General features: G+C 51.4%; 1 protein-coding gene across 1 annotated transcript; it reads right to left on the minus strand.

Moving 5' to 3' along the window:
• Positions 1-2,424: 2,424 nt before the first annotated feature.
• Positions 2,425-26,251, minus strand: WNT9B (Wnt family member 9B). Its single transcript, XM_081028294.1, has 4 exons — positions 26,113-26,251; positions 9,093-9,349; positions 7,472-7,737; positions 2,425-6,617 (listed from the first exon to the last, which is right to left on the minus strand). Exons 1-4 carry the CDS (start codon positions 26,190-26,192, stop codon positions 6,144-6,146), a joined length of 1,077 nt encoding a protein of 358 aa, XP_080884420.1. The 5' UTR covers positions 26,193-26,251; the 3' UTR covers positions 2,425-6,143.
• Between the last annotated feature and the right edge of the window lie 167 nt (positions 26,252-26,418).

Genomic DNA, 26,418 nt, shown 5'->3' on the forward strand with positions numbered 1-26,418 from the left:
ACTACTGGCATGCTCCACAGAGACAGGAACCTAGCAAGGATCAGAGCAGGGCAGATCCTGAGGGGTAGCAAAGAGAGAGGCTGAGGCACTGCTTAGCCTCTAGGGTAGGAGGTGGGCTGGGGAGGCAGGAGCAGGGTGCTCTTGATTTCAGAAGAGGAATCTCCTCCCTTACTCCCTCTACATGTCTTCCCCACCTGCTACAGAAATTCCACTGGAAGTGGGAACCACTTCTCACTCCCTGCTCAGAGCTAAGTCATCAGAGAAGAAACCCAGGAATTTGAGAAGATTCCAGAGGGCAGTTGGGTGTGAGCTCAGGTATGAGAACAGTCCAAGATTAAATCCCAGCTCTGCAACTCACTTGACAAATTATTTAAACCTACTGCACCTCAGTTTCCTTATCTGCAAAATGGGGTAAACCTGCAAGGTAAATGTGAAGACAAAGAATACCATGGAGGTAAGGAAGAAGCGAAAGCTCTTCTTTAAAGGAGAATGTCAATTAAACATAGGCAAGGAATGACAGAATTAAAAAGTCACCATTTGCAATCGATTTGAGCAAGGATCACCAAGTGGAAGCTAAAATTATTGGGTAAAATATTGGCCAGAGGATAGCCTCACAGCCTCCAATCATCACCCTGCAGACAGAGGAGTCATGAATCCCAAAGGGAAAAGAGCAACTTTACGTCAGATAGGTGTGGTGGAAACCACCTTACCCAAGTGATGAAATCCAACATCACCCGTACTGTCAACAAACCGACACTCCGCGGCCCCTGACAGCATGTACAGAGAAGGACACACATCACCTAAGTACACTTCTTAAGAAGGTGTTTCACCAGAATGTAACCGTAAGGAACCAATCAGACAAATCGCCATTAAGAGACATTCTACAAGACTTCTGCCCCAAACTCCTCAAAATGTCAATGTTGTGAAAGCAAAGAAGGCAGGGAGACTATTCGAGATTACAGGGGGCTAGAGACACATAACAACCACATGCAAAGCCCTATTCTTGAGTGGATCCTGAATCAGGAAAAGAAAAATTTATGAAGAACATTTTGAGGGATAATGGAGAAAGTCTGAATAGGAACTGTGTAGTAGATAATATTGTGTCAATATTTAATTTCTTGGGAGTGATGATGGCTTTGTGCTTCTTGTTCGTACGAGATATATAAGAAAATATTTAAGTGTCTTGGTGTCTGCAGTGTTCTCACAAATGGTTCAACAAAATACACACACACACATACACACACACCGAGCAAATGTGGCTAAATATTTTTCAAAGGGGTAGACCATAGGTAAATTACCCGGCTAGCTGTTGTGTCAGCAAGTGCTGGTCCCCAGGAAGAGTGATACACCAAGCTGCTAAGGGTGGAAAGGCCAGAGGGTCTGTTTGGGAACAGGTTTATGGGCAGGAGCAAGGAAAGGCTCAGATGGGGGTAGAGGAGACTGAAGGCAGTGTAGGGTAAAAAGAACAGAGTTTGGAGGCAAAAACCTGGGTCACCTTCCTATCTATGTGGCCTGCAGTGAGTCACTTCACCATTTTGTGCCTCAGTTTGCCTATCTGTGAAAAGGGAAGAAGGGTGCCCGCCTTGCGAGGCTCAAGTGAGAAATCCTTTGGTACCCTGGAGCCTGCTGCTTTGTGTGGATGCTTCTGTCTCTGCTCAGAACCAGCTTGAGGCCCAGAAACACCAGGCAGGAAGAACACATTAGGACAGGCACGTAGGTAGACCTCAAGGTTGGACTATGGACCTCCCTGTGCTTCCCTCCCTGGGGAATCCCTTATGGATACCAGCAAGGCTGGAGAGTGGAGGCAGGGCAGGGACAAGCCCTCTCTGCTGCCCTTTGGTCAGAAAGTGGCCTCCTGCCCCATCAGATCCCCAGGAGCAGTAAGTAGTTGAGGACATGCACTTCCCAAAGCATGCTGGGAAGGCAGTGTGGCCAGAACCATGAATGCTGGGGCTGAACCATGAATGACCCAAACCGTTGCATGGTGAGCCTCTCATTTCTCCTAACCAACCATAAGTCCCTGAAGGCTCCTGCTTTGTCTTGTCTTGCCCCCACCCCGACACGCATTGCTGGCCATGGATTGAGGGCACTAGAAATACTTCTCTCTGGGAGGGGACCCAGGCTCCAACCAGGCCTGTCTTAGCATATAAACTTGGATGGGTTACTTCCTTCCTTTAGGCCTGTTTTCCCAGAATCCATAAAAGGGGGTGATCCATCCCTGTAATACCTACATCTGAGGGGGGCCAGCAGGGGAGAGAGGAAAAGAACCCATAGTTTGGAGTTCAGCAGCTCTGTGTTCCAGTCCTGACACCACTGCTTGCTCGGGAGCCTTCACGTCTTACAAATGCCATTTTCTAAACCATAATATTGGGGCGATTCTGTCCAATGCGCAGGGTGATGGCAATAAATCGAGACAAAATGGGTACAGATAACTGACATGTAGTTTATTGGTTTATTGTCTCTCTCCCTCACTAGAATGTCAGCCCCAGGAGGCAGGGACTTGATATTGCTTACTGCTGTACCCCAGCCCCCAACGCAGTGCCTGACACTCAGTAGGAGCTCCCTAAACAATTGTTGATTGAATGGATGTGCAGAACAGGTGTTCGATATATAGCTCCCACTGTAACTCTAAAATGTGCTGAGAAAAAGAAGTTGAAGTTCATGGTTGTTGAGAAATAAAACTCTGGGGAGCAAGAAATAATCTTCAGGGTCGGCACAGGTCTGTGGGTCTGCCTGCCAGGCAATGGAGGACACCAGGGAAGCTGGCCCACGGGTGGAGAGCATGTGCCCACGAGCGCCAGGTGGAACCCGTGAGTGCGGTGGGCTGACGCGGATGGTATTTGGCAAACTGGGGAACCCCTGATAGAGCTCCCCATCTCGAGCTGACTGTGACCAGGTTGGAATGCAGGCCCAGCCTGCCAGCACAGCTGATTTTATGATAGAAGCCAGAAATCTAACGGAAAATATTTCATTTTTAAAATAAAAACATAAATGAGAGCAAACAAAACACATCTGAGGGCTGGGAGGTGTCCTGTGATGTCACTCAACTCTCTCGGGCAGCTTGGGCAGAAGGAAAGAGGGCCCAGTGGTGAAGTCCTTCTACAGGGTCCTTGTCTGCCAGGCTTCGGGGAAGTCCCAGCCCCTGAGACATAGGATTCCACTCGGAGACATGCTGAAGTGCTGTCCTGATCCAAATGGCCCCATGTCACACAAAGCCGGGTAAGCAGCCTCTTCGCTGGGTCCTTGGGCTCAGGATAAGCCAGCTCCTATAGCGCCTGGCCCATGAAGAAGTTCCTTGAATGTTCACTGAAGGAACCTCTTCAGTGTGACTTTGAGCACAGCCCTCCATCCCTGGGCTGCATCTATAAAATGGGCGCAGTGAGGTCCCCACCAACCTCACAGGGACAATGGGGAGATGGAGAGAGGTGAAAAGATTGAAAGTGTTTCTGAAGATCGAAAGTGCTCTACAAATGAACGGTGCGGTCATCCTTGTTGTCACTATTATTATGAGCAAGATGGTTTTGCCAGAGCAGAAAGGGGGCACTGGGACCCAGAAGAGCAAAGAAGTTGTGGACTTCACAAGGAAGATCTGGACTGAGCCCACGAGGGCTCCCTCATGTGGGGGTGGGGTGTGATCGCCAGCTCTGGGGCAGAGCCGGAGTGGGACACAGAAGCCTACATGACCTCCTCCCAGCCACTTTCTGTCCAGCTCAGTGGGAGCACCCGTTGGTTAGCCAGACTGTATTTCCCCAGAGAGATGGCTTCCGGCAGAACACGCAATCCCCACAGGTGCTGCCCACGGAATATAGAAACTATATAAATAACATAAATATTTTCTCATATATCTTAGCTATATAAATTATTCTCTTTTGCTCTAAAATCTATATATGTGAGGTAGACAAAAAAATACCCTGTGAGTGTTTCCCTTAAAACTGTAGAATGAGGGGTGTAGTCACTGGCCCCAGGGGCCAAGCAGGGCTGGGATGGACCTTTGGGAGCAACTGGAAAAGAAACAGGTAGGAGCAAGTGAGGAGAAGAGGGGAGAGGGCTAGAGACGGAGGACCCCACAGGCCGAGGGGCCCTAAGAGCCTGCCCTCTATCCTCGTGCTACCCCAGTGCCGCCAGCCATGAAGTTGGGGTGTGGATGGTGTGTTGGTGGATAAGGCCCCTTCTTCCTGCTGCCTTACTTCTTGGGCTGAGCTGGGGTATCTACAGAGCTGGGTCTCAAAGGAGCCAGATGGATCAGGCGGACAGAAAGTCTCCATGCAGTAGGGGTATGGAAGAAACCAGAAAACCGGCCCTCTCCTCTTTGCACTTTCTGCCAAGATGTCGGCCAGCTGCTTGGGGCAGCAAAGTCAGTCTAGAAAGGGGTCTCAGGTCATTTGAGCTCCTCGTCAGAGCCTCTGCAGCCAAAGATCCAGCATCCTGCAGGCTGCGCTGATCCACCAAAGACAGGGCAGCTTCTCGTCATCCTTGGAGGTCTCAGGGAGCCCCCAGGGCTGCTTCCTGGGCTTACACGGACGATTTCTGAGCAGTCAGCTGATTCTGAAGTTTCCTGTTTCGTGGAAGGTCAGCAGCTCTGGGTTCAGGGAGACAGGAAGCTGACAGAGGGTGCGGCAGGGCCAGCAGCATGGCCAAGGGCGTCCCAGGGGAGGTCACTTCCGCCTGGCTGGCATCAGGCACTCCTCTGGGGAAGCAGGCAGCCTCCAGCAAAGTGACCCCTGCAACGTCTTGATCCTGAACCAAGGGGTGTGTGCTGCTGAATGGGAACCTCAGCCTGCCAGGTCCAAAGGGTGGGCGTGTGTGTGCATGCATGTGTGTGTGTGTGCGTTCATGTGTGTGTGTGCGTGTGCGTGTGCGTGTGTGTGTGTGTGTGTGTGTGTGTGAGCTCCTCTCTCCTCCTACACTAGACCTTGGTAGTCGCCCTGGAAATGTTGGAGGAAATTAGCAAAGTCACTTTTGTTCCTTGGGTGAAAGCCAAAGTGAGGGGCCGTTAGTAAATGAAGAGTCCCCAAGAAACCAGGCTTAGCAAGACTTTCACACACCTATACCTCCAGCCAGGGCAAAAACATTAATAAGATGAGTAGCCATAAGAGAAAAAATGTAACTGGAATCAACCCACCAACCACCTCTTTCACATCATGAATATCAGCTGTGTTGGGGCCTCACAGCAGATGGGGACCCCAGCCACGGCGAGTTCACCAAAGCAGTCTCAGGGGGAGGCTGAGAAACTGAGCTCCCTTCCTGGCACCAGGGGGTGTCACCCTCTCCTGGGCTAGGACTATAGATTCTGTGTTCCAGGGAAACTGGGGAAGGGTCACTGTCTCCCTGTGCCACCCCAGTGGCCTGTCTGAGCCCACCCTGGGGACTGGCTCCCCTACTAGTTTTGCGTCCACTAGTGAGCTTACTGAGTAGGGCTGGGTGGGCGTGGATAACTCAGCTCTCAAGACAAGAATGAGGCCTCAGCACAGGCATATTTTAAAAATGAAATCAAGGACACAGGGTTCTAGGACATGTTCTGACTTGGATCCACAGAAGCCCAAAAAGCTTTCTTTTCTCCAAATCAACAGGTCCCATCACCTGGCCTTTCCCCCCATCTCTAGCACAGTGAAGCCATGTGTTAGTGACAGTGTGTGGGCCCTGGGCTCATTGTGACCTGAGCTGGCCCAAGAGCTGGACTGCCCCATCCCAGCCTCTACTTCCATCTCACAGGTCTCCCTGTGCCTTCCTGGGCTAGGTCTCGCCTCCCAGCCTCTTGCTGGCTCTAGGCCACTCATCCTAGGATTGAGACAGAGGAATATTCCCTCTCTCCCTGCCAAAACCTCCGTCCTGCCCTCCTCATTTCCCTTTTTTTCCCTCCACATCTTTTCCAGTCTGCCTTCCTGCCCCAAGTCCTCCAAAAGGCTGGGGACCCTTGGGTTCGGGGAGGGGCCTGCACCTCTCATTGCTGAGTGCTGAAGGAGGGAAGGGCTGCCGAAGCCCGGTGGAGAGAGGAGTAGGTGTGCGCTGGCACATACATCCGTGAGTGCATGCACGCTGGTGAACCTGCCCGGAGGGGCTGGTCGGACAGCTGGGTGGCCTCAAGGAGGCCGGGTGCTGAGTGAGGTCCTGGCAGTGCCCCGCTGACACCCTGGGAAGCAGACCTAGTGCTTACAGGTGTACACGAGCTCCTCCTGCACGCACTGCTGGCACTCCACATAGCAGCACCATTGCACCTGGCAGTGGCAGGAGAAGGCCGCCAGGCGGCTCTGGGTATCATAGCCCCGCCCGCAGCACAGGCTGCTGCAGCTGACCTCCCGGGAGCACACCCTGCCCGCTGTGCCAGGGGAGTACTTGCTGGGCCGGCAGAAGCTGGGTGAGTCTTCCATGTAGACCAGGTCTCCGGATCGGGGGGCCAGGCCCTTGGTGGGGCTGCCAGGCCTGGCGGGTGCCCACAGCTCCAGCCGGCCCAAGGCCTCATTGGTGGCACTGGACACCTTGACGGCTGAGTCATAGCGCAGCTTTAGTGCCTGGCCCGTCTCGCGGAATGGAGAGAGCTGCTTCCAGCAGGTACGTACGGCACAGGAGCCTGACACGCCGTGGCACTTACAGGTGGTCCTGAGGCCACTCTTCACAGCCTGTGAGGAGAGGCAGAATGGAGGCGTGGTCAGAGGCTAGGGCCCACAGTCCAAGCTTGCTCCCAGAGCTGCAACCCTGGCAGGAGTGTGGCAGCAGGATGGGAGAGATGGGGGAGGTTCATGTGACGGGGACAGATAGGACCCAAGCTGGCCCATGTGGCACCTTTGTGCAAATTAACCCAAGGCTCCCCTTCCACTGGGCCGAGGCAGTCCTGTGTCAACGTGCACCCCCCACTGAGAGCAGTGTGGGCTGACCTCAGCCCCATCTCCTCCCATTGGCCCAGAGTTCTTGTGGGGTAGACAATTTGCACAGCTGAATACAGCAGCCCTGGTTTACACCAACTCAGTGACGAGGGCACAGAACGCAGAATTCAGTTTCCTACAGAACTGAATCCCTAGTTTCTCCCAGTCTTCTCATCCCAATAGACCTAAATACTTTCTCCTGTCTAGTCCTCCCACTGCTGTAGGACCTCAGCTAAGCCCCTTCGCTCCTCTGGTCTCCTCCTCTTCCCATTTGTAAAAGTGAAGGAGTGGCAGTTACAACAGATCAGCAAACTGTCTTGGCTTCTAGGACCTCCAGAAAGGCCAGTCCTTGGAATGGAGACCTCTCTCCAAACGTGTTCCTGCCTCACCATGGCCCGGGCCAGCTATGGATGACACGCAGGACTCTTCTCTGCTTCCTGATACCTGGTAATTGTCCAGAGTAGATGGTTGAAGGAATGAGGTTCGTCCTGCGGTGGCTCTGGGTGTGTGCTGGGTGGGGGGCAGGGCATGTGCTGGCCTCCTGCAGACCGTGGTCCTCGGCCCTGCACCCTGGCTGGGAAGGGCTCTGGACCACCCGGGAACATGCTCACCTTGATGCCCACGTGGGTGTTGTGGGCATCGGCCCGTGCACGCAGGTCTTTGCTTCCTCTCTTGGGTCCCAGGAAGTTGCTCAGGAACTTGGTGCTGTACTTGAGGTTGTCGCCGCACACCCCCCACTGCCAGGCCTGCCGGCTCTCCAGGCCCGGAGAGTCATCGCAGGTACAGCGCTCCATGCGCCCAGCGCTGCAGGCCCGGGCCAGCGTGTGGGTAAGGGCGGCCGAGGACACCGCATATAGGAAGGCCGTCTCCTTGAAACCTGGGCCGGGCACCGGGTGGCATCCGGGAGGGAGGACAGTGGGGTTAGAGGCTGCTGTGGTGTGTACAAGGGGTGTGTCAACTTGAGGACACAGCTCGAGGCAGCCTCCCCAACGCCTGCCCCTTAAACTGAGGATGCAGGTTGCTGTTTAAATGGGACTTTCAAATTCACTGTGGAGTATGTACCCAGATTCCCCAGGTGGCAGGACAAAGGAACCGTCAAGAACACTGAGGTGCTAAGAGAAGTGACTCAGGCACCTGTTGAGGGCAACGCTGGGGCTAAGCCACTGATAATGACTCCAGGTCAATGTGAGAGCAAGCTGGACTAAGCCATTTCTGAAGTCCCAGATCTCCTGAAATGTGCCCTGTGGGCCCCTGTGCTTTACAATAACGCTCAGGTGTCATTCTCCCTTACCTACTATGGAGTGATTCAATGACAGCGTGACCTTGGGTCTCCTGCTTGACTTGTCCCAGACTGACCATCCAACCACTTTTTGGACCATCGCAAGCAACTCTTGCACTGTTGGGGCGTGGTCCAAATCCATGAACTTGCTACCTCCTGCCTGCTCTCTCCTATGTCCCTGGGGTGCTGGTGACACAGCGTGGGGGGGTGAGGGTCAGCTCCGCCCCAGGCCAGCCATGGAGAGCACTGGCCTAGAGCAGACTCCCACACAGCATGGCTGCCTTTTTGTAAAAGCCCCTGCTGCTTGGTGATGGAGCCACAGAATGACCTGTTTTCCCCTTAGGCTGTATGCTTTGTGAGGGCAGAAGGAATCTTGATCAGCTCTGTGCCTCCAGCGTTCAACCTGGCTCAGTGAGGCATAAGAAGAGATGGCCAGGTGGAGGTGTGGAGGGAGGGAGGGGAGGAAGGGGGGAGTGAGGGAAGGAGGGAGGGATGGAGGAAGAGATGGATCAACAGAAGTGATGAAACAGGTGAATGAGTGAACAAATGAATTCGGCCTGTCATGTTATTTGGCCATGTATTAACTGCCTTTCATCTTCATACGTTCTTATACCTTGTTGTGTGTTTGTATGTGGAGGAGGCTGAGGGAGGGGACTGGGGTGCCACCCATCTCATCTGTGGGCTCCTCCAGGATGGGCTGTGCCTCCTCTTCTCTTGTTTCTTCCTTGCTCCTCTCTTCCCCAAAACTGAGGGAATATCTGGGTCTCATTAACTCCCAGGACTCCTTTCACTTGGGAATATGCTGGGTTTGCAAGGACAGTGTGGCTTGGGAGCCAAATTTATTTTACAAGGGTGAGGGAATAGTGGCCTTCCTCCCAGACCCTCTTTCCCCCCAGCCCTCCTCCTGCCAGCCCTCCTTCTTCCCAGCCCTCCTCCTCAGCCATCCTCCTTACCTCTTTTGAGCAGGCCTGTCCTCCCCTCCAGGCTGCAATTCCAGCGCTCGTGCCGGAACTGGAACTGGCACTCTAGCAGGCTTAGGTGGACAGCATCCTGCAAGGTCTCAGCCAGGCCGGGCTCCCGCCGACAGAGCTGCTTCTGCCGACGGGAGAGCTTTAGCAGGTCACACTGCTTCAGGTGGGCCCCACCCTGCGCTGGGGCTGCTGCAGTGTCCAGCCCTGGAAAGGGCGTCAGGACTTCCCGCCCAGTCAGGCTAAAGAGGGTGAGAGAGAGGAGACCTGTGACCCCTGGGGATTGTGAGGGGGGGTGGGGGGTGGGGGAGATAAAGGATGATAACCCCTGAGGACATAGGCAGGTGAGGGGAAGGGGACCTTCTTAGGGGCTTCATTATTTGCCCTTCTGGGAGGGAGGTTGGCCCCATAGGGTTATGTCCCCACTTTGCAGAGTAGGAAACCAAGGTGCTTACAAGGGCTGGTCAACCCAGATGCCAAAGTCTCTGCTCTTCTTACACACCCAATTTCCCAAACTTGCCCAATCAGAACAGTCATCTGGGGAGCTTCTGTTGTTCTGGAGGAGGGCATGGGGACCTGCATATTTACCACATCCCTGGGCAGCTTGGATGATCAGGGAAGTTTGGGAGATACTGCATATAGTGTTGGCTGCTGCCCGGAGGGGAGCGCCACAGTCCTAAGAGGGGGCAGACGGAGGGATGTAGATATTGAGCAGATACCCAGCCAATCTCCCCAGTAGGCTTCTCTCCGTTACATTATGTCCCTGCCCATGTAAGCCCACCCCAAATTAACTTGTTTCCATAATTTCCAGATAGATCTTCAACCTTCTGGCCACTCAGTACCTGTTACAAAGAGATGCTTGGGGAATACCTGGATGGAGGAAAGAATGGATGGAAATAAGGAAAGAGGGAGGTAGGGAGGGTGAGTAGGTTGATGGATGGGCAGACTGACAAATGGGTGGATGAAGGTGAAGGAGCTGAATTTCCATCAGGCCGCCAGCCCCAGACTTCTTGTTCTACTATAACTGAAAGTTTATGGATTCTGGAGTCCGCTGCCAGGTTTTAAGCCTGAATGCCACTTATTTCCTAGCTATATAATCTTGAAGCTTTGGTTTTCTGCTCTGGAAAGTGGAAATAGTGATCCTCTCTACCTCCTGAGGCTGCGGGGAGGATTACGTGAAAAGTACTAACCACAGTGCCTGGGACATGTTGGTTCACCTTCCCGCTAGCTAGAGTCTCTCAAAATTCTTTCCTCTTGCAAGATGCTTTATTCTCTAACTTTGGCAGAGTCTCCTCTTTGTCCAGATAAGGAAACAAAAGTTTTATGAAGAGGCAGTGAATGGCCTGAGTCACCCAGCTTATAAGCAGCAAAGTGGGAACTAGAATTAATTGAATTCACCTTCCCTCTCCCCAAAAGCTCTCTGTGAAATGGTTCTACTGGTTCAAAATATTTATTGTCCGGTATACCCTGGTGGCCCTCAGTGTGGGTGGAATATAAATCACCTTGGACCCAGGCTGGAGGAGGCAGCCCCTTTCTGGAACATGCCAGCCTCATTGCTCAAAGTACAAGAGCAAAAGTATAACCATGCAATGGCTCTTAAAGCTCTTGCTTGGATGTGGCACTTGTCACTCCTGCTCATGTCCCACCAGCCAAGGCAATCCCTGGCCAAGCCTGAGTGGTCAGACAGGCCCATGTCCCATGGGCACAGCTCTCCTGTTTAGAGTAACCTGCCCCAGTCAGGACATCTGGCTGGATGCCACACCCTCTCTGTCTGCCCCAGAGAGGGTGTGTGTCCTGGCCAGGCCCCAGGTGCCCCCCGAAAGTGCCCATAGATTCCAAATCCATCAGGTGCAGCCAACCCAGTGTGGAGCATATCTCCGAAACCTCTGAGCAGAGACAGATGCTATCAGACTCCTCCTGGCCCAGCCTGGCCCTGGGTTCCCCTCCCAGACAGGGTGAGGGCCGGGACCCGTTAATCATTAATCTGGGGGCAAATGGGTAAATTTCCAGTCCACCAGGTCTACACCCAAAACCCTCCCTTCAGCCTGGCAGGAAACCCTTAGAGCTTGACCCTTGGCAGGTCCACAGCAGAAACTGATGTCAACTCCAGCTGAGGAGGCCCCACCCTGACTGGTTTTCAGTATGGAGGGCCACTCGAGGGCTGCAGGGAGCCAAGAGGCAGCAGCCATCTACCCCTCAAATGTCCTCCTCCCCAAACCATGGGCTGATGTGAGGAATAAATTCTGCTCACACAGTTCCTATGTTTCAGAAATTGGGACCTTCCTTGTAGCAGCTGATTGACAGATGAGAGAACAAGTACGGAATGATGGGAATTTTGACCAATGGGGCTGCATATCCTTCGAGGCCTGTCTTAAATGCTATTTTAAGAAGAATAGCTATTATTATATCATTGTAGCCACATCATACATTATATTAGCTATCACTTTTTGAGTGCTCATTACAAAACCCTTTAAATTACAATTGTGGACACTCGTTGGGTTGGCTGCCTACCTGTTCCTTTTATCTATGGTTCCCATGTGGTCCTTGTAGGCCATTTTATACCACATGACCTTGCTGCTCTCTCCTGTGGATTGGACCAATAAGGATCACATGACCCAAGATGGGCCAATCAGTCCTTTCTCTGGGAATTTGGAATTTGAATTAAGAGAGCATACAGTCACTTTCTCTTTTTCTTTCTTTAGGTATGTGGGCCTGTAACTAAGGAGAGAAAAATAGGAAGCTGGTCTAAAGAGAGAGAATGAACGAAAGCCGTCAAGGGACGCAGAGGTGAAAGTGGGAGGGAGAATTTGGGAAGCACTTCAGCCCCTGGTGCCGGAGTGTCCCTGAGGTCCGCTGTGTTCTTGCCTGAGACACTCCTATCTGCAGTGCAGTGTCAAAGCTTGGAGTTGGTTTGTCTAACTCAGGGTGCCGTCCCTGACAATGACCTTCTGACAGCTGTGGAATCCCAGCGTGCCCTAGGCTGCACTTGTGAGCCAGGCTCAGCACCTATTCCCCATCCACAGGCACCTTTTTTTTCTTTTTTTAATTTCATGTAATAGACCCTGTGATTGATGGCCCCAGGAGTCCAGTATAAAGTCGGTTAATTTTATTAGCGGTAATGACACTTAGTAGCGATTAATGGTCAGGAAAGGCAGCCAACCGCACAAGGGCCTCAGGCCACACTGGGCCTTGGTCTGCCCAGGGCTTCTCTCAAAGAAGGCTCCTTGGCAATGCCCTGCAGGGCCTAGAAAGACAGCTGGGAGCCCTTTCAGGACTCAGTTTCCCTCTTATTTGTTTTCTATGTTGCGGTTTAAGATCATATTTCCTTTGAAGAAATAGGGCCATGACATTAAATTTAGAAATTTCAAGGCATTTCCTTAAACAGTGCTCGTGAACTCTCCTGCCTATGCCCAGGTGCTAGGGAGGGTTTTCTTCCTGGACCTTAGAAGAATTCTAGGCGGTGTAGGTTCCAGGGTCAGTGGGCATGATCCCCTCCCCTTGAAGAAACTACATTCCCTGGCACCCCCAGGCCTGAGAATCCCACCCACCAGCCCTTCTGCAAAAATCTCAATTGCCCACATGTTAGTTGAGCTCTGTGGGGGGTAAAGAGGAGAAGAGCAAGTGAGTTTCACTAGTCTAATGAATCCAGACAAAATTTGGGGTTTTAATAAAAACACTGTGCCATGGTTAGATCAGATGCCACCAGCCAAACCAGTGACCAGTGTTCTGAACTGAAGAGCAAAGGACAGATAATTTTGGAACTCGCTGATTGCTCTTCTGAGCTGGCGGACAGGAGCTCCTCAGACTTCTGACTCAAGCGCTCCTGAGGCCTGGGAACCATCCCTCCTCATCAGTTGCACCTGTTTGGGCCCAGCTGGTCTCCCCAATTCCTGACAATCGGGCTCCCCCAGACTGACTTCCAGCCTCTCTTTTCCTATTAAGAAAGCAACAATGTCAAGTGACCAGCTCCATTCTCCTCCTGTCTTTGCCCCCAGTCTGTGCCTCCCGCTCCCTGTACCCTTGGTTCATGGCCCTTAGGTTAATAAGACCGGAAGCCCCCACACAACGAGATGTCTCTGGCTTTGAGCCCAGAGCATCCCCAGCCACTCTCCAGGCCACTTTGTCTCCCCCCAGGGTGGGAAAAGTCAACGGTGCCCCTCAGGATTTCATCTTACATGACTCCCCACCCCACGCCCCACCAGCTCTCTGTCCACTCCTGGCCTTTCCCAGCCCTGCTTTTTTTCACATTCCCCAATGCTCATCCCATCCACAGTTTAGGTTGAAGCTACCCCATCTGGGATGACCTTGAAGGAAGCAAAAGAAGGTTCTCCAGCCTTTGAGGAAAGCTTCCCAGGAGATTACTTTGGTTTACTATCAGCAAAACCCCAGGCACCATCAAACCCCTGAAAAGAAATGGGACTCAAAAAAAAAAAAAAAATGGGACTCATCCTGGAACAATCACCCACCACCTGCTGGAGTGTGGGAACCCAAGGACCTTAAGCTCCCAAGGCTGTTCTTGCCTGAGTAGATGGGTCCCAGGTCTGCCTTCATTTATTGGTGACCTTGAGGACCTAAGTTCATTCCATCTAACAAATACATGTTAACTAGTGGGAGAGGGTGACTGGAACCATACTGCTGGGGTTCAAATCCCACCCCCACCTATTATTAGTTGTGCCACCTTGGGCAAGGGACTCCACCTCTTTGTGCCTCATCTGCAAAATGCAGATAATCACAGTACCTACCTTGCAGGCTTGTCCTCAGCATGATATGAGTTCACATTTGTAACGCTCAGAGTGCCTGGCACAAAGTAAGCTCCAGGCGAGAGTCATTCTGAAGCACCTACTATGTGCTGGGTGCTGGGACCCTCTCCTGCCCTCAAGGAGCTCACGGTCTGGAGAGAACTTGGCTGGATTCAAGAGTACTCAAAACTCTCCCAAGGTCCCAAGGGGAAGGGGAGGGAGAAGAAAGCTTTGAACCAGCCCAGCTCCCCAAGAAACAATTAGTGGCTGCTCAGGGACTCAGACAGAACTCCTAGCTCTACCTGCGTGAGAACATGACCTCTGCCAGTCTCCATCCTGCCGGCAGTGGGAGGCCTGGGAGTGGGGGAGAGGCAGGAGGAAGCTCCCAGACCCAGCAGGTGGAGCGCACTTTCCATCACCTGGGGGTGCCCCAGGCTCTGTTCTTCCACCCCGACCCCCTCCCTTGTTTCTGCTCCAGAGGGTCTGATGGTTCCAGAGGAGGTCACCCCCAGGATGTGGGTAGGTGCTGCAGGACAAGGCTGGTGGTTCCCAGGGCACCAGGTCATGCCAGCGTGTTTGGACCCTTAGCTGGAGGGGCCAGAAGCTGTGCCTGGCACCAGGGCCCATGCCAACTGCGGGCAGCTGCCTGGGAACCAGGAAAGCTTTGCCCTGCCTGGAGCATTGGCCTTGGCCTGCAAAAAAAACCGCCATTAGATGCTCTGATAACAGGCTTCCGCTGCAGGGCCATTTGCATGGTAAGTGCTCCCTTTGTGCTTTCATCTCAAACATCTCAGCCCACCTTTCAGGCCCTCGCTAAACCTCCTACACACACACACACACACACACACACACACACACACACACACACACACACACACTGGCCACCCCCCACCTGTGCTGTCCACTACCTAACTCTTCCCAGCTGGGAGAGTTCATGAGGGCAGTGACTGGCCCAGGAAGAGAGGGCCTGGCTGTGGGCGGCAGTCTTTCTTCAGAGACGGGGGACCCTCAACAACCACTCTAGGCTTCTCCTCCTCCTGTCATCTGATGCGCTCAGCAGCACAGCCTTCCCTTCATCTTGCAGACTCTTGTCACCTCTCCTGGATTCAGCATCATCTCACATGTCCGCCAAGAAGATGTCCTTAATGAGCAGCCTGGCACATTCGGCAGTTACCATTTCCTACCTGCACTCCAACTCCTTCCCTCCCCTCTTTTCATTCACTCACTCACTCATTTAAATATTAATATGAAGGACTTTGCTGAGCATCAGCTTCGTGCCAGGTCTTTCCACAGAAGACCAAAATAAACAAGGCCACTCACGACTTCCCTGTCTGGGTCCCTCTCAGCCCCTCCTGGGTCCAGCCTTCTTTTCTTCCCCAGCTCTTAACCTCAGCACCCACCTTGAGAACTGAATCCAGTCACCACGACCCCCTCCCCCAGGAGCCCACCAGAGCCTCACCCTCCACCCGCTTCGCTTCGTCCCACACCCTGTCCCTGGCTCAGAGAGAAAGAGCCTGTCCCAGGTGTGGGCTTTGTCTCTCCAAGAACAGCTCCATTTCCTGTTTCACAGCTGCAGACTGGGCTGCCCACTGAGGATGGCATCGGAAGGAAGACGTGTGCTCATGAGCTAGGCGGGCAGCAAGCAGCCCACACAGGAGGCATGCTTTGCATCTCAACAATCTCAAGTATTCAGAGGGTAGCTACTGGAACATCTGGGGAGGAAATGCTTCCCCCTCCTTCCCTGCTGTCTTTCTCCCTCTCCACTCAGGCCTAGGCTGAAGCTCAGGAGAGGACACCTTCGTCCCTGGCATGCATGGATCAGGTGGCATGGAGGGTTCTAAAAGTCACTCCAGTGCAGGGAAATTCCTCACGTCTACATCTCCCCCAGTTCCCTGGCTGGGCCCAAAAGTACAGTATTTAAATCATATATTTTACGGCTGCAGAAACTCTTTAAGATTACCCAATCCAGAGGGGTTTTTTTCCTGATGGTTCCTGGGAGGTATTCCAGAGGCTTCTGGGGACAGGGAGAAGGGCAAGAGGTTTTGTCAGGTGTGAGAGTCTCTGTCTTGACCTGTCTGGTGTCTTGGGAACTCATGTAAGACTTATTGTCCAAGGTGACCCACTGAGTTAGTGGCAGGGCTAGGGCTGTGCCCCTGGGACTGCTTCTCTCAAGCCTGGAGGTTTCTGCTTTCAGTTTCCACGTAGCACTTCAGGGAAGCAAACTCAGCCATCACCACAGCAAATGTCTAGGGTGATAGGAACACAAGATAGGTAGGTTTGATGGGAAGGAAACCCGGTCAGGACTCCTCTAGCTCCCTGGGCAGCCGGAGGGAGAGTAGGACGCTTTGTTTAAAAGACTATTTTCCCTGGTCTGAAACTCACTCTCTTTTCAGCCAAAAGTCAGAAATAAAATTTCTGGCTTTAGAGAAGCAGACTGCCTATTCATACTAAAGTATGAGGGTCTGATATAATACCAGTATCTGAGAACACACTTTGCTAGATAGGAGAAAGATCAAAGGAGAGGGTCTGGGATTGTGAAGAGAGAAAGGGAGAGTCTGGGGTGAGGAGGGAGAAGAGTAAAGGAAGGCCAGAGGCCTTAAAGACTAACTCCCCCAGCTTTGGTTCATAGGCCCAGCCCTGACCCAGGTGAGTAGCAGTGTAGGAAGCACAGGGTGGGGACTACAGAGAAAGGCCAGCAGTGACTGAGTGCTATAGCCCCTTGTGGCAACCAGCATTGCCATCCAGTTCTGCCCCAGCCATGAGATCCTGGATCCTGGACTGGGTAACTTCGGCCAAAGTATTTAACCATGGCAACTTGACCGACTAACTATAACTAGCTTGGCAGGCTCTTGAGTGGTCATCCTCTTTCCCAGGCAGGCTCAGGCTGGACTGTGGGTCCTAGAAAAGCACCCTGGGGAATGGCTCATGTGTGATCACTCTGTAATGAGGACAGTTCCATTGTTTGCAGATGCTCCAGGCAGAGATGTCCCCTGTTGCAGATTCCATTTGTCTTCCCACAGCTCCCAGGGATGGCCCATACCCCTCTTTGCTCTTCCCCTCAGCTCCAGGGATAGCAGGAACCTACCAACCTGGTCAAGGAGTCACTCCCTGAAATACCCATGGAGGGCCAGAATGGTCCAGGAGAGCCCCAGGCGATGCACTCTCGGGAACAGACTGCGGTCCTCCAGAGCAGGACCAGGACAACTTCCCACCTTGGACCATCCTGCACTCACAGCCAGCTAGAACTGTAAGACTGTAACAGAGGGCCTCTCCCCTCAGGCCAGGCCGTTCTCTTCCTTGCCCTCCTGCTCTACCTCTCAGTCCAGCCTCCACGCCTTTCTTCACGCTGTAACCCTTACCTGGATGCCTTTCCCAGTCCAATAGCCCTCATGGGTCCCCTGGACTATAGCCACTGCCTTTTTCCACACTGGACTCAAAACTGCAGAGAATGGGAAAGGTGGCACAGAGGACCCATCCAGCCCTACCGTGCTGTGATACTTGTCTGTCTCCTCCAGGAAACCCTCTTTATGTGCCAGCCTCATTCCATTCTAACCATCCTCTTTGTCTTCTCCCACTTTTGCAGATATAGTACCATTAGTTTTGCGTGATTGGCACTCTTTTCTCCCTCCTCAGGGCTGTACAGACAGGCTCTCCAAGTAGCTGTAAGCTCCCTGGCAGAGATCATAGTTTCTCATCCCCTGAGGGCCCCCTGACCCCAGCCCAGATTCCACCACCCCCAAGCAGGTGCTCCTCAGATACATGCTGATTGCATAAATCTCTCAGATGTCCAACCCCAGCCAGAGTGTAGCTCTAGGCCAGGGGTGTCCAAACTGCGGCCCGCGGGCCAACTGCGGTCCGCAATCCATTGTTAATTGGCCCGCAGCAAATTCCAAAAATATATTTAGTTTACTTAAATAAACCAGGTGAGGCAATACGTACTTCACCTCGAGTGAGTGGCCCGGCTGTTTGTGTATTTCACCGCATATGACCCTTGGTGAAAAAACATTGAAAAAAGTTTGGACACCCCTGCTTTAGGCTCTCTTACTCAGCCTCCCCTACCCTACTCCCCTGGCCTTCCTGTTGTCTGGCTCCCATTTCCCGTCTTGCAGGTTCTGGGAGGGCATGGCCATGCCCTCCCCGGTCCTCAGACTGTGATCTCTGGCAGATACTTTCCCCAATGCCAGATCTCAGGGCCACGGTCAGTCAGACCCTGAGTGCTCCAGCCCTCATGGGGACAGGGAGAGCCAGGCAGGTTCCCTCGGAAGCTCAGGTCCTGGGGACGAGCTGTGCTCAGAGCATCTCAAGCCTCCCTTTCATACACAGGGAGGACCAACTTGGACCAAGCCTTTCTTTAAAACTCAGCTTGCACCACCTCTCGTGGTGACACAAGCGGAAAGTTTACTACAGGTTCACAAACATTTAGCCACAATTCCAAACTCCAGAAAGCTCAGAAAACTACAGGTTTTGTACGGTTGTGGTGCACTCATATGGCAGAGACTTGATTTATCGCAACATGTAGATGTTTTTCTGCAAAACGAAATGTCTGATGATGGGTGCTGTCCTAGACCTTGCTAGGGACGTTATGTTATACATGGTATACGTTTGTTTCTAAAACCCGAGAATTCTTGAATTCTGAAACTCATCTGGCCGGCCTCAAAGGCATTGTAACTGTCAGGAAAGCAGACCTTCTCTGCTGTTGCCCTAAAACCCGTCTCTGGAATTTCCAAGACTGACTGAACGTGGGGCTCTGAGTCTCTCCTGGCTCTTTGAAGCTCTCCAGCGCCCCCCCACCCCCCACCCCCAGTCTCTGTCTCTCCAGTGAGGTGGTCTGGGCTTGAAGTGGCTGCCCTGCCCCTGCGCTCATCTCTGCTGCCATCCAATTCCCATGGAAGGCCAGGGATGGCTGACTTCTGGAGTCTGATGGGGCCAAGTTTCTGCTCTCTGCTTTTCTTCTAGTTCCTGTCCAGGCAGGGGCCAGATTGTGACAAAGCAGTGTATGCTCGAGAGAACCAGGCGTGAGCAGAAAAGGAAAGAACAAATGGGGTGAGGCAGAGAGGGAGGTTTTGGCGAAGAGAAAGGACCAATGAAAGGGAGAGGGGCCTGCCCACCCCAACATTCACTGCAGATGGGAAAGCCATGCCAAGGACTGAGGGGGCTACTCAGCCAACAGTCGGGCCGCAAGGTCTCTGCCTAAAGGGAGCTATGCGTGCATTGGAAACATGAGCACATGAAGAACTGGGTAAGAAAACAGGAGTTTAAGACATGTAGTACAAGAGACGCCTGTGACGTAGGCCAAGTGAAAGGTGTGGGTGACAGAGTGAGGTCTCAGAGCGTCAGAACTGCCCAGGGGGAGGCAGCCTCAGCTGGGGCACAACAGGCAGCATGAGGCAGAGATGAAGAGGTTGGCTCTTGATTCTGATAGGCTAGAAGTCAAATCTTGGTGCTGCCAGCCACTAGCTGTGTGACTTTGGGCAAGACACTTGGCCTCTCTGAGCTTTCCCCCCACCCACTCGGAAATGAAGATAATTATACCATGACTGACTTCCTAGGCTGTCACAATGATTAAATGAGATGATGCACATAAAGTGCTGAGCAGAAGAAGGATTCAAATTAAACAATGACTGAGCTAAAAATGGAGAGGAAGGAAGCGATATTACTAAAAATGCTCCTTAACTTGGGATGCTCTAAGACGGACCACTAGGTTTCTTAAACTCCTTATATATAGATAACTTTTCAGCACATTTATATAGGTTTATTTAACCCTCACAGCAACCCTATGTGGTAAGAATTTACCCATTTTATAGATGGGAAAAATTGAGGTCAGAGCAGCTACCTGACTTGCCCTGGGTAACAGTTAGTAAGTGGTGGGATGAAGGATTTGAACTCAATTTGTATGACTCCAAGTCCAGGGCCTTGGGCTGCCTCCAATCCTATTCAGGCTGATGCCTGAGGGGTGGTGTATACCACGCAGTACCTGGCCCACCTCCTCTTGAGTCTCACGTCTACCTGAGGAGATAATCCTAAAGGCACCAGGACCTCTCTGCTTAGGAGATTCCAGCCTAGAAGTCCCCCTTTCCTGCTTCCCTCCCCTCCTTTTTCCCCTCTACAGCCTCAGAAACTCCACCATCCACTGAGGAGGCTGGTTTGACTCTGAGCCCAACTCTAGAGCCCACCTCCAGGGGCAGGGGGCGGGGCGGGGGTTATATCTCAGCCAGGGACAAGCAGCCTAAATTCCTTCCCTAAACACAATGATCCTTATCATTGTAATCCACCACCCCAAAGCAGTAAAATTTCTTTTACCCTTTCTTCCCTCCAACCCTGTGTTTTTTCAGGACCCAATCTATTCCTTAAAATGGTTTTTAATTAAAAAATACCATCCAAATCCAGAAAACACTTAAGAATAACTTTTTAAAAATATTTGTAAGACCTGTATACTGAAAATTATAAAACACTGCCGAAAGAAATTTTAAAAGACCTATACTTAAAGAGAGGTCCTGTTTATAAATCAGTAGACTCAATATCGTTAAAATGTCAATCTTCTATAAATTGATTTATAGATTCAATGTAATCCCGGTCAAATTCCAGCAGGCTTTTCTGTAGAATTGCTGCTAAAATGTATGTGGAAATACAAAAGACCTAGAATAGCCAAAACAATTTTGTAAAAGGACAGTTAGAGAACTTATAGTATTCGGTTTCAAGGCTTACTAAACAGCTACAAAACAACAAGACTGTGTGGTATTGGCAGAAGAATAAGCATATCGATTAGTGAAACAGAATAGAGAGCCCAGAAATAGGCCCTTACATGTTGGGTCAATTCATTTGCAACAAAGATCATAACGGAGAAAGGATTATCTTTTCAACAAATGGTGCTGGAACAAGTAGCTATCCACATGGAAAACCACAAACTTCGACCCTTACCTGGCACCACACACACAAATTAACTCAAAAAAAATCACAGACCTCAGTGTAAAAGCTAAACCTATAAAGCATTTAGAAGAAAATATAGGAGGAAATCTTTACAACCTTTGGAAGACAGAGATTTCATGGATAGGACACACACAAAAAGCACAAACCATACAAGAACATGTTGAAAAATTGCACTTCATCGAAATGGAAAACTTCTGTTCTTCATAAAATACAAATAAGAAAATGAAAACACAGGGCAGCTGGTTAGCTCAGTTGGTTAGAGCACAGTGCTCTTAACAACAAGGTTGCTGGTTCAATCCCCACATGGGCCACTATGAGCTGCGCCCTCCACAACTAGATTGAAACAACTACTTGACTGGGAGCTGATGGGTCCTGGAAAAACACACTTAAATAAATAAAAGTTTTAAAATAAAAAATAAAAAATAAAATAAAATGAAAACACAAGTCACAAACAGGGATAAAAACAAAGGACTTATATCCAAAATATGTAAAGAACTTTTATAACTCAATAATAAGAAGACAACTGAATAATAAAGATACTGTTCATTGGTCAAATGACCAATATTCACATAAAAAAGTGTTCAACACACCACTCATCACTGGAAAAATGCAAATTAAAACCACAGAAAGATACCAAGACATACCCACTAAAATGGGCAAAATTAAGACTGGACAGTAACTGACAAGAATATGGAGTACTTGGAACTCTGAACACATTATTGGGTGAAATGGTACAACCACTTTAGAATACTATTTGACCACTTCTTACAAAGTTAAACAAAGTTTAACATGTACATATGATCTGACAATCTGGTCCTAGATGTTTATCTAAGAGAAATAAAAACATATGCCCACAAAAAGATGTGTACATAGCAGCTATATTTGGAATAGCCCCAAACTGGAAACAGTCCAAATGTCCATCAATTGGTGAATGGGTGAACAAATTTTGGTACATCTGTACACTACTTGGCAATAAAAAGGAATGCGCTACCGATATACGCAACAACACGGATGAATCTCAAAACATTATTTTGAGCAAAAGAATTCAGACACAAAAGGCTATTGCCATCTGATTCCATTTATATGAACGTTTACGGTGGGCAAAAGTAATCTAGTGACAGAAGGTAGAGAAGAGGTGGCCTGGGGCTGCTGGGGGAGGGTTGACTGCAAAGAGAACAGGGATCCTTTGGGATGAAGGAAATGTTCCATATAGGAATTGTGGTGGTGGCTACATGGGGGGTACATATTTGTTAAAACCTAACTGTACACTTAGAATGCATGAATTTTACAGTATAGAACGTTGATTTGGGGGGGGAAATAGGGTTGTGTTTTGCTTTTTCACAATAATGAAATCTCTAGAACCCAATGATGAAATCTCTAGAACCCAACGATGAAATCTCTAGAACCCCACCAAGTACTGAGTACTGGTCTGAACACTTAGTATGTGCTTGGTAACCTATCAGGCCCTTTCATTCATTGTCTCAATAAAGCCTCACACCAGCCTTGAGGTTGGGTATTGTTATCACCCAAAGCTCAGCCTGACGGAGTCAAACAGGGCTTCCTCAGTGAGAACTCAGGCTGAATCCTGTCTGTTCTCGGAGACCAAACGCATACCAGCACAAGGCCCCAAAGTCACACAGCTAGCAAGAGTCCAAGTCAGGCAGGATTCAGACTCATCTAACTGCCTCAAAAACCTGTGCTTTCACAAACTTCTGGGTGCCATCCCCAGAGAGAAAATAAACTGAACCAGTGCAGAGGTCACACATTTAAAAAGCACGACCAAAGTCAACTATGATTTTAAAAGTTGCACCCACCGGAGCTATTTCTAGTTACAAAGCCACTGGTACGGCTTAAAGACTGGATTGGGTGACAAGGCCTGTCATTTGCCCAGCTCGTCACATAATACTGTGTGTGTTCATTTATAAAACATAACAGAAGTTAATATTTACAGAATTCCCAACACATCTGAGCCAAAACATGAGCCCTTGAATGATCTTAGACTTCCAGGCCAGGACCAGCCTGTGAGGAACCTTAGGACCTTAGAACCTCCAGGTGCTAAAGACCTTGGAGGCAAATAATTTAACCATGAACAACACAGAGAATAGTCAAGAGCTAGGACAAACCTGGGCCTGACTTCTGGCTTACCTCCCATCCTCTGGGAGCCCACATGACACCCCAGCAGGGCTCAATGCATCTTGTCTCACTGCTGAGACAGGAGATAGGAGAATGTTATGGCCTCACGCTTCCCACCACAGCCAAGAGGATCTGACAGTTAGCCAAGCAGGGGAGGGGGCCACCCTAGACTCCTGTACCCTCTGCAGCTCCTTTGCAGCTGCTGCTCGCCTGGGTGACCACACATTATTAGCTCTGGGGGCTGTAGGGCAAGGAGAACAGGCTGGAGGTGGGACTTGGTTTCTATCCTGCCTCTCCCACTAATTTGCTGTGTGACATTGGGTAAGTCATTGAGCTTTCCTGACCCTTGCTTTCCTTTTGGGCACTATTTACACCCATCCTATATACCTCAGGAATGGTTCTGAGTATCAGCCAAGAGAAGAGCTGTATGAGAAAGTAATTTGTAAATTGCGATACTAGTTATTATGCTATTATCATCAACAACAGAATTAGGCTCATGCAAAAGCAGAAGCAGCAGCTGGCTCACTGTGGTTTGGGAATAATGGTTGTTTCGTCTGAAAAATTAGGATAATAATACATGACCTGCTCAAAGCAAGAAGTTGGACCAGAGACTCTTTAGGGGTCACTTCCAACTTGTAAGTCTATAATTCTATGATTTCAAAGACCCCAAGAAGATTGGCCTCACCTGCTCTCCTGATGTTTGAACTTTCTTTTATCAAGATGTCAAAACACTTCACCTTATAATCAGAAATAAGACTTCAAATTCAAATGACCTGGATAAAGGAGAAGCAATTGCCTCACTTTCTCACTACAGTGTTGATAACTGATACAGATTATTTCCAGAGAGCAAATTCTGTTGGGAAGCTGGAAATCCTGGCCTGATTAAGTCAAACAGGGCTTTCTCAGTGAGAATTCAGGGGGAATCCTGTCTGTTCTCTGAGACCAAACACGTAACAGCACAAGGCCCCGATTTTAGCTTATTCTCTGAATATTTGTCCTGCTCCCCAGACTGGGGTGGTGGTGGCTTGAGTGTACTTTGCTAGGTCTTTGCCCGGAAGAGATGGCTCCAATACTCACATGACCCCTCTCAGTCCTAACCCAGGCCTAATTCACCATTTCCCTTCTCATTTCCAAGACTATCCCCTTGCTCACAGTCCTCAAATTCTAACCCAATGCATTGCAGCAAACTGCTTTCCCTTTCAACCATGCCAGCCAGGATGGTCCAGGCCTCCTGGAGCCCCTTTCCCCTGCACCACCACCTGATCCCTACCCCATCCCCAACCCTAAAACCTGAACAAACAAAATAATTGTGAAAATGAGCTGGTGTCCAAGAGGATGCAGGCGCTATTTGTTCTCCTTCACCCTCTCCCTCCGAGCGCAAAGACCCCTGTCAGGGCTGGGATATCAAGATACTCTGCCTGGTCTCTGTAATCATCATCACCATCCTCTTCACTAACATTAGTTGAGCATTTACTATGTGCTAGATATTGTCCTGTAATACATGCACTAACTCATATAATCCTCATGTGAAATAGTCACCATTACCCTCATTTTACAGATGAGAAACTGAGACACAGAGAGGTTAGGTGACTTGGCCAAGAGCACACAGCTAGCAAGTGGCAGCGGTGGGGACTGAACCCAGAGTCTGTGCCTTAACTATTATATCACACAGCTAGCAAGTGGCAGCGGTGGGGACTGAACCCAGAGTCTGTGCCTTAACTATTATATCACACAGCTAGCAAGTGGCAGCGGTGGGGACTGAACCCAGAGTCTGTGCCTTAACTATTATATCCTGCCCGCTGAAACAACAACAGTGCCTTCAAGCCTGAAATCATCGGGAAACAAACATGTTTACGCACTGCTCTTGGACTGGACCTAGAGGCTCAGTCATATCAAGTTCATTCTTTTTGTAAAAGGGATAATTGAGACCCAGAGACTTAGTGGTCTTCCCAAGTCACCAGCAAGCTAAGCCCAGAGCCAGGGTCTGGGGTGACAAACCCTTCCCCTTCCATACATTTCAAGAAGCCATTGCCCACAGCCAAGGCACGTCTACACCAGGGGTCATGACCTGGAAATTAGCCCACAGCCTTTATTCCAGCCTGCAAGGGACTTCTCAGACCCTTGTTTGCCCCTCCCTGGTGGGTCCTTAAAAACAATCTCTGTCAGGTCACTTGCTTGGTGTTGTCCTGCCTTGGCTGTGGTCAGACGGTAAACCCCACCCTGGTTTGGAGTGAAGACCACAAAAAGTGGCATGACTGAAAGTAACAGGCTACCCAGTCGGAGCCGGCTTTGGGTGGAGGTCAGGAAGTGCTTTCGCAGCAGCCACCGCATCTCCCGTCCCACGTCCCTGCAATTCAGCTTCAGAGGAGGGACCGCTGCCCTGTACCTTGCGTTCCAAACGCTTCCCACTCCCGCCCCACTCTCTCCCCAGGTGTCAGCCCAACTCCGACCCTCCTTTTCCAAATATGCACACCGCCTCCCTTCTCACGCTCTTCCTCGTTCTCCTGAGAATTCACGAGACGCCAGGGCTGAGATTTGGTCGGGTTTCCCCAGCTGACAGCTCCCTCCCGCCTCCAGCTGAACCGCACGGCCCGCAGGGTCCTCCATTCATCTTGGATCTGCGCGATTTCCTCCGCAACAACGCACCCCCACCCACCCACGCACCCTCCCAGCCCTCCGGGTCTCCGCTCCGCTGGGTGAAGGCAGAGGGTGGGGAAGAAGCCCGAGGCAAAGATTGTAGCTAAACAGAGTCCAGGAAGGGGGCAGACAGGGCGCCGAGGGAGAATTGGAGAGGGACTCAGAGCGCGGGAGCGACACCTGGACAGGCAGGGACACGGCTCCAGGGCGAACGGGGTCAGGGTCCGAGACGCGTGCCGAGTCCGGGAGCGTGGGCAGGGGTCTGAGATGGGGCGGAGTGAGCGGGACGAGGTCTCGGACCGGGACTGGTGAGAAGAGCGGCAGCGAAGGGGACCAGAGAGGGGGTCGCTAGAAAGTGCGATGGGGGTCTGAGCCGGGGAAGCCAGAGACAGAGCTGGGGCGCGACATCCGACCGCAAAGTGGGGCTGGATGCTGCCAAAGCTAAGGTCTGAGTTCGAGATCCGACCGCAGTCGGGGCCAGGTGGAGGGAGAAGTTGGCCCTGCAGCAGCCGGAGGAGGCGGAGACAGGTGGGCTGGGGGCTCCGGCCGGGGGCGCGGCGGGCACTAACCCGAAGTAGGCGGCGGCGGCGGCGGCGGGCAGCGCCCACAGGCAGAGCGCGGCCAGGGCCGACGCGGGCGGGGGGCGCATGGTGCCGGTGGCACGGCGCCCAGTAGCATCTCCTCGCGCCGCTCAGCGCTCGCAGCGCCGCCACCAGCAGCCCGCGGGGCTTTAAACACGGGCGGGGCGGAGCGCGAGTGAAGGAGGGAGCAGCCCGGCGGCACCCCGGGGCGGCGAGCCCCCGGCCCCATTGGCCTCGCCGGCCTCGCCCCGCCCCGTTGCGGGCGGGACCGCAGACCGGGGCCCGCCCCCGGCC

This window comes from Rhinolophus hipposideros (genome assembly GCF_964194185.1).
Source record: "Rhinolophus hipposideros genome assembly, chromosome: 20".
Classification (NCBI taxonomy): domain Eukaryota; kingdom Metazoa; phylum Chordata; class Mammalia; order Chiroptera; family Rhinolophidae; genus Rhinolophus; species Rhinolophus hipposideros.

Excerpts from the sequence above, each read along its gene's own strand:
- WNT9B (XM_081028294.1), bottom strand. The coding sequence starts at position 26,192 with ATGCGCCCCCCGCCCGCGTCGGCCCTGGCCGCGCTCTGCCTGTGGGCG. Across the intron at positions 9,350-26,112 it reads GCCGCCGCCGCCTACTTCGG|CCTGACTGGGCGGGAAGTCC; the intron begins GTTAGTGCCCGC and ends CACCCTCTTTAG. Across the intron at positions 7,738-9,092 it reads GACAGGCCTGCTCAAAAGAG|GTTTCAAGGAGACGGCCTTC; the intron begins GTAAGGAGGATG and ends TGCCCGGCCCAG.